General features: G+C 33.5%; 1 protein-coding gene and 1 long non-coding RNA gene across 2 annotated transcripts; both read left to right on the top strand.

Moving 5' to 3' along the window:
- Positions 1 to 2198: 2198 nt before the first annotated feature.
- Positions 2199 to 2967, top strand: LOC121802389 (RING-H2 finger protein ATL80-like). The gene has a single exon (XM_042202054.1). The coding sequence runs from the start codon at positions 2235 to 2237 to the stop codon at positions 2793 to 2795; it is 561 nt and encodes a 186-aa protein (XP_042057988.1). The 5' UTR covers positions 2199 to 2234; the 3' UTR covers positions 2796 to 2967.
- A 3424-nt stretch (positions 2968 to 6391) lies between these two features.
- On the top strand, positions 6392 to 7546 carry LOC121802336. The gene is made up of 2 exons (XR_006050764.1): positions 6392 to 6665; positions 7397 to 7546. It is a non-coding gene; the product is annotated as an uncharacterized LOC121802336 (long non-coding RNA).
- Positions 7547 to 8766: the final 1220 nt, after the last annotated feature.

Raw genomic sequence — 8766 nt, 5'->3', positions numbered from 1 at the left:
CTCATACAGGATTTCCACCTCCGCTACACCGACGATCTATTTAGTGGTGTCAAGCAGTCATTAACTCATGCAGGATAGTGGACCCATGCAAGGTCGCCACGACCTCCACGACATCCACTACCTAATAAATGCTGCATGCCACGATCTTGGTTCAATGTATAAATAGAACCTAGGTCAGATAGATAAGGATCTTCTGTTAACTTCTGTAAAGCTCTCTAGAGAGAAAATAGCAAATAGCAAGTCTGTATTGTTAGCTGTAGAAAACAGATCAAGCAATACAAACCTGCCCCCATTTCTCCCCGTGGACGTAGATTTACCTCAGTAAATCGAACCACGTAAATTTCCGTGTCGTGATATTTATTCTCTACCAGCATTTACAAACATCGGAAATTCGCGGATTCATCACTTAACTCGTTTTGGTATAAAAATGGTTTGTAAAATACCAAAAATGAGAGAACAAAATATTCTCCAATAGTTTGCCTTAACATTATATCCATCTTCACCGCATTGATTTAGTTCGATAAGAATTGCTGTGACACAAGTAGTAATTGTATAATGACTCTTTATATTTTAAATGCTATTTTGAAGTGATACGTGTCAAATATATGAAATGACATATCAATATCTTTTATTTGAATAGCAAGTATTATTTGAGATAGAGACGAAAAGTATGGGCAAATATTTATTTATAGCACTATTTTGTGAGGTGCATGTGCAGTAGTTGATCAAATCTTCGTAGTGATGCCGACCATGAATTCATGTAACTAAACATAATTTGCATCCAACTACCATCGACCGTATATACGAGAAAATTGCCCCAAAAAATTATGAAATTTAGAGAAATTTAGGTTAGATCCGTAACTTTAAAAGTTTGCCAGAAAGTAAGTATTTCACAGTAAAAATATGTCGTCTACGCGCAATACATTATTGATGTTTTCAACTAAATAACATCGGTTTTTAAAGAATAGACGATTAACTTATCGACAATAGCGTTTATGTATGATTTCACGGTTGTGATATCAGATTTGTATAATTTAACAAAATTTACCTTGAAATAATTGAAGACAAATCGAAAATTCATAATATTTCGAACTAATTTTTAAAATTATGAAACGTGTTAGAATTTTGACAAAATTTCGTATGTTCATAGGCAATTTATCAACTACTACTATGTTTTAGTAACTAATTTACCGAAATATAATTTTTATGATAGAAAAAGAATTTGAATCTGAGAATTGATGAATCCACTCTTGTTCATAATTTACCCATTAATAAAATTATTCACATGTGAATAATTTAAATGTACATTTAAATAGTGACCACTGATGTCCTCTAATCCTTGATAGGATGAAATGCACTCACCTTTTAATTGATTGAAATTTATATTCCATTATCATTAGTTTCTTGAAATAATTCACATGTGCAGGCATGCCTAGAGATTTCAATGAAAAATAGTGAAAATCAAACAAACATGTGTTACAAATTCGAGTGGGAAACTTGGAATGCAACACTTTATAAAAATCACTAAAAAATTACACTCCAAATCCTTAAAGTTAAGTTGTCAAATCTTTTTAGTTGAGGAATACAAAATGAGATCCCTTGTTGTATATACTAATGAACTTCAAAATCACATAAAACAAATAAACTATGCTTCTTTACCTCATAATGGTAGTTAATATTGGTTTTCTAAAATTGACCCACCGTAATTACAATTCACTTTTAATATCGTTACTTTGTATAAGTACTAATTTATTTTTCTATTCTCCTTCTCTTAAAAATAGAATTATTTTCTCTTTAATCTGTTTATTATAATTATAAACTTTTTAATTTGAAAAAAAAAATAATCAACTCATTACTCACTAATAATGTTTTAATCATCTTTTCTTTTTATACTAATTATGCATCGAAATTCTCATGATTAGGATTAATATATATCTCATATTACAAGTCGCGAATTTGAGTATATCTTAATACATTTATCTTCTGACTAAATTAAATGAATACTCACAAAATAAACATTATAAACAGCATATGTATAAGTAAATAGATCGGCGGCAAGACTTATCCCGTAGCATTATCAGTTAATTTAAATATCATTTAATTTATCAAAAAAATTTAAGAAATTCAAATGTTTGTTAAACTTTTCTAACTAACTTTCCTTATATAAAACTGATAAACCCAAACATACAATTCCGCCCCTCTCTCTCCTCGATTCCCTTCCTTTCTCTCTCTACATGACTACACGCGCCTCCCGATTCCTCGGCGGCGCAATCCCGCCGCCGTCTCAACAATCGTCTCCAACGTTCGAATCTATGGACTCCGACTTCATAGTCATCCTCGCCGCCCTCCTCTGCGCCCTAATCTGCGTGCTCGGACTCGTCGCCGTCGCACGCTGCTCCTGGATCCGCCGCCTCGTCGGCGGAGATCCTAATTCGCCGCCGGCAGCCACCAAAGGCCTGAAGAAGAAGGTCCTGAAGTCTCTCCCGAAGCTCACCTACGGCGGAGAGGACGCAATTGCGGCGGCGGCGAAGCTCCACGACTGTGCCATTTGCCTGGCGGAGTTCGCCGCCGGCGACGAGATCCGAGTGCTGCCGCAGTGCGGGCACGGATTCCACGCCGCGTGCGTCGACACGTGGCTGGCGTCGCACGCGTCGTGCCCGTCGTGCCGCAGGATTTTGGAGGTGGAACGGTGCAAAAAGTGCGGGCGCCTGCCGCCGGCGATCGCGTGCTCGGCCGCCGGAATGCGGCCGGAGCCGAGAGAAAGCCAAGTAATTAGTATTGGTTTTATGTCTTAATTAGGTTAATTTCTCGCATTAGTTTGGCAGTAATTATTATAGAATTCGGGTGAAGGAAGAATTAATTTGTGATTGAAGTTGAAGAATTAAAGGCTATATAAGTACTATATATTGTAAGTCCGGTTTACGTATATATCACATTTATGCGAATTAGACGTATGAAATTATTTCACGAGCTTTGATTTCAGTGAAATTGTTATAATGTGTTGAAAAAGTCACTTATATGAATTGTGATTTTTAAATTTTATTCGAAAATACATTTTTAATTTGTTTTTGAAAAAAAACTTTTGTATACCACTGTAAATAAAATTTTAAAAACTCTATACAAGAAAGTTTAGTAGGGGTTAAGGGGTTTAAGCATTTTGAGCCCCTTATTTAGGCACTCGCTATACTAGCATGACAGTTGTAAAGTGGATTTATGTTTCATTTGATTCTTCATATCTAGAATATTTATAAATCAAACAATGCACTTAACACTGCATTTATCACATTAACAATGTACGTATATATAAACGAGTTGGATATTTCATCATGTTGGCAATTGAAACATAAATGAACATAAAAAATATCTCACATCGGTGTACACAAAAAGCTAATCCACTATATAAGTCTCATGAGCTCATGAGCCTCTCCTCCTATCACCAATTGATTTTAGGATGGAACCCACAGATTTCTATCATATCAATTCATTGTATGTAATTGCAAACAATATTAAACTCCAAATTTTCTATTTAATTTTGAAAATGGTATAAGATATATAAAAATTTGACTAAATTTAGTGATTAATTAACTTCTATATTTCTATCACAATCTTATTCTTGTTACTATAATTGCATTGTACTAATTGATTCTACTCATCGATGCGTCAAAACTTAAAAATAATGTGAGGAGGAAAATAAAAGGTATGTCAGTCCAATTCACACTTTTCATATGGGTTTTACTTTTGTTCTTTATAACGCTGAGTGCTTATGTTTACGGTAGAAGAAAGGGGAGAAATAGTCAAAATACAAAAAGCAATTACTCTTTTTTAAGACAGTGTATAAATGGAACTATAATCTATTGTTAATGACAAGATATATACATGTATATTAATCGTGATCGTGGCAATTTCTTAATAACGTGGTACTAAAGTAGTAGTAATAAATATACCATTACTAATATATATGCATTTGTAATTGTTTGTAGGTGTTTGCATATTTGAAGTGACGACCAACTTTTCTAAGAGAATTTCCAATTAAAGAGGAGCTTAAAGTTTAAACATGCTGACATACTAACTACTTGAAACTTCTAGGAAGTTCATTTGGCCTTTTCATTTAGACATGATGATACAAATTTTCTGACTTATTAGTTGAAACATAAAAGTCTTATATACAGTGGCGGATCCAAGATCCTGAAACGGAAGGGGCGAAATAAAATTTATCAGAAGCTAACGAAGGAGGGAGGGGCGACGTTGGAAGCTATCGGAGGGGGGCGACAATAAAAAAATCACGTCCAGGTCCATGGTAGCAGATCGCTAGGGAGGGGCGGTGCCCCCGCCATCCGCCACTGCTTATATATCAACTATGTTATGTTTCACTTTCATTGTTCAGCTCCAAGTAAATGTAAGGTATTAATGTTTTACCGACTAAATTATGCTTTATTGCTCTATTATCTAATTATATAAAAGGTTGAAGCTCAAAGTATATTCCAAGAGTATATTTGCACTAATTATATATTAAGTAGGTCATAAGAAGACAAAATAATCATAATGGTGTACTATTATAACTTTATGAGGGCATGCCACTGGTGTTAATTAAAACATTAAATTTACCTTTTACTAGTAGCTAGTATCAAAATTCAATTTGCATACATATAGATTTGGTTTAAGTATAACATTTATTAAAAAGACATATACTACTATGAAAAGTGACAAGATTAACAATATGTTAATATGAAGGATATCATAAAATAAAGAGAGATACATATGTATGAGGATCTGAACTAACTTTAAGATTTATATCCAATAACCGACTTTTTGTGTGCTAAAAGTTGCCAACTTATAACCTACATGATAACGTTAGACATATCAAATAGTGGAAATATTGCAATAAGATATTTATGAAAGGATACATTTCCATGTTATTCCCTTTTTATTGTAGCCGTCCATAGTTCCACTAAAGCCCACTAACAACAAAGTTGAGAAGCCCTATTTATGTGGGCATCAAATAAATTTATAATACTATCTTGCATATTATATTCTCATAGTACGTAGTACGTAATATTTTATTTTATACCTAGGAATTCATTAATTATAAATTATTTTATAATTTTTCTAATTGAGTTTTAAAGTTGCACGACCAAGCAGAATTTAACCAAAATTTATTATTTTTTTTACATAAACTTTAAAGGTGCCAATGTATCCATGAACTTATAGATTGTACTAGTAATTTATAGTGAATCCTATTTTTGCTCAAACAAAAATTAATGTGGCATGTCGAAATTTCAATGTAGACAAAACGTATGCTTACATAATTAGTCGACGTTTCATTAAGATATGAAAAAATGCACCAACTTTGAAGAACTCTTGTTGGAATATGAAAATGTCAAAAAATATATATCAACTTACTATAGTAACAAATAATTTAAACAAGAATTTTATTTTTTTCCCATAAGACACTGACGTGACACCTCGCAATATCTCTATCTTTTGATATACTACTTGTTAAGATATTTTTGATGTGATCGGTTATAGTGAAGATTGTGAAAAAATGCACCAATTAAAGGACTTTCGCTTTTAAACAACTAAACGTCTTTAAAAATATCAGAAAATAACATGGAGTACTTATTAGTCGTAATAATTTAAGCACGAATTTTATGTTACATATATGAAACTGATGTGACACACCCAAAATATCTCTATCTCTCGATTCATGTTAAGATATTTTTGATGCCTTATGGTAATTTGTCAAGTGGATATACTAATAGAAGTGGAGTCCATGAATTGATTAAATATACATATGATATATTACTATAAGACATCAAAGATAATGTGATGATCACAAAGATATTCTTCATGCGATATGCACTATTCTATGTATGCCTGAACAGCCGTAGGCATGTTTCATATTTGACTCAATCTTCCTTCATGAACTTTGATTATTATATTTGGACATCCATATTTTGACAAGTTAATCTATTTGGAATATTATAGCATTTCAATATTTTAAACCCAATTAGGAGTTTGAGAAGATGAGGTTATTTTGGTGTCACGATACTTGAGTTGACATTCTCTGCAAGATTGACAACCTGAATTTCATAAATCAAAACGATGCCGTTTTGCACATCCGTGCCACATAATTGACATATCATCTGAATCAATACACGTAAGTGCCACCTCAATAAATTCGTACCAGTAATGTCGTCAATGTTTTTTTTCCAAATTCGTAATTTAAATAGTTATTGTCTATTATTATTAAATAAATATTACTACTATCTTTCAAAATGAATACAAGAATTAAAAAAAAATACTGCTGCATATAGTCGTAAGAGAAATACGCCATCTCAATAAAAAGCCCAACATTATTGGGCTTTCAGTCTTTAGAGTAGCCCAACTCGGTGAAGATTTGTTTGTCAAAAAACAACTCATCAGAGTCGATTTGCAGATTAGTTACCGATTTCTCTCTCTGAAAAAGTAAAAACGGCAGCTGAAGTTGAAGATGGTGATGCGAGGACAGCCGTTGGTCACCAAGCTGGCGGCGCTGGCAAAGGATGTAGTGTTTCCGGTGACGATAATCGCCGCTCTCGTATACTCGCCGCCCGATTCTCTGCGCGGAAAACCTCAATCTAAATCCAGTTGATTGGGGATCTTCGATTTATTGATTAGATGAGGATGTAATTTGTTCAATTTTTACCTTTCGAAATTGTTTTCTTAATGTTTTTCAGTAGTCGCGTTTGCGGTTAGGGTTTGATTATTGATGCTTTTCTGTTTTTTAATCTGTTACCGTTTCATGGCTTTGTGCCTCAAATGTTCGATTTTATATTCGGTGATTTGCTAATAGTAGAAGAAGTTATTTCGAAAATTTGGGTATTGGTGTTGTTTTGATATGGATAAAGATTAATTTTCTGAAAGCTGGATTTAGAAATGCTCATGAAAAAGCTGGGAGATGCTATTATGTGGATTAACTGGGAATAAATTGTTTCCTTTTAGGTTGAGTTTTGGAAAATTTGTAGTACAAATTATGTTTTCTAGTAGTAATTTGATTCCACGACACTAATGATAAGCAGAGGAATAAGCTAATGACATAAGATGATGATAGACGATTAATTTAGGATATTGTATCATTGTTGGAATCTCCTTCTCTTGCTCCTAACTCTTATTTTGTTAGATATTGCTATGTGATTCTGAAGAGAAACAAAGAGTTTGTTCACTGATAGGATTTGATACTAACCATTTTTTTGAACATTTCTTTGATTCTTGTGTTACTTGCGCTTAATGCTTGCAATCTTGGTTTATGAAACTCATATTTCGTAATGATCTAATTGCCAATAATAATTGGCATGTTACAGAAGCTAAAAACTAGACTGTTATGTGAATCTAATTTAGGGTGTCTTTCATGATGCAGGCTTTCACGATGGTTGAATGCCCACCTTTCGGTTAAAGTCGTAATGTGTTGAATGAAAATGGTATGTAATAATTGTAATGTTGTTTCAGTGATGTAAACCAACTGAGGAATTCTTTCAACTATCTCAATGCAGTTCTGTTTCTTTCTTCACTATCTTTTCCCTCTCATTTTGAATATGCTCAGGCTGTGTTATAAGCTTTAATGTCTATGAGTTTGGTGTATCCCTCACTATAACGTGATTTGATTATAAGATTAACATAGAGATTGGGTTTTTCATCGGGGGTGGCCTGTGTCTTGCATTTTGTGATACTGAGATTGGCAAAGTAAGTAATTTTGCTGATGCAACAACTTCTTTCATATAATGTTTACATTCTAATTTCATCATAAACCCAACCTTATCTTCCAAGTATTTATTAGCCAAATATGGGTATTAGCTTCATTCCCACCAAGCCATAAACCAGTAGTCCTGATTATTCTGTATTGATTACAATGATTAGTATCGGTTTGTTTTCAAAACAGGTGTTAATGTTTAGCAACCTCAAGGTTTGTTGTGACTGTAACAGACTTAGAAAATCGACAGAGGTGCTGCTGTCCAAACTTCGTATGTTCACCTCATCCTAGAATAAGAACTAATTTTACAGTAAAAAGGTCACTTGATGTTAAAGCTTTGTTAGAAAGACAAGTTAACCTGCTCTGGTTATAGTATACTAGTTCACTCCCCTGGTTCAATACCGTGGTTTGTGTTTTTGGGGTGAGATGATATTTTAGATATATCATCGTTGAATGCTTAGATGCCAGCTACAAATGTTTTCACTTGTTTAGATGATTGTTTTGGTTTCATAATTTGGTTTGTTTAATGAGTTTTTGAATCTTCATCCCCCAAAATTTTCATCCTTTTATGGCACTCATCAACTATATCTTACTCCGCATTTCGCGATTCTTAGCATAGTTACAAAGTGACTTTCAAAAAATTACCGAAAAAACACATTTTGATTTTATTCTCTTACTTCGATTGTAACACACCAAATGCAATTATGTATAGTCAGTTACACACTGGAAAAAGAGTCAAATGATCAACCAAACAAAATTCTCAACTATTGTCTGCCTTATTCTATACTTTTGTGAAATGAAAACTATTAAAAGCAGCAACCAATATTTGTTGTATATGGTTGGGGAGAGATATAAAGTGGGTATTGTCGTTTGCACAAATTTACCTCTATATATATGCACAGCTATATCTATACATGTACATATAAGTAGACTCACATCCTGCCATCACATCATCCCCCCACCCCAATCAAATCCAGCCCCCCCCCCCCCCATCACTTTTTTTTCCCAATAAAATCTTCTTTTTTGGTGCCAGAAATCAA

This window comes from Salvia splendens, chromosome 5, assembly GCF_004379255.2.
Source record: "Salvia splendens isolate huo1 chromosome 5, SspV2, whole genome shotgun sequence".
NCBI lineage: Eukaryota > Viridiplantae > Streptophyta > Magnoliopsida > Lamiales > Lamiaceae > Salvia > Salvia splendens.
Note: the sequence above shows the minus strand (reverse complement) of the source record. Positions and strands in the feature narration are given on the sequence as shown.

Coding starts and splice junctions, on each gene's coding strand:
- LOC121802389 (XM_042202054.1), top strand. CDS start 2,235: ATGACTACACGCGCCTCCCGATTCCTCGGCGGCGCAATCCCGCCGCCG.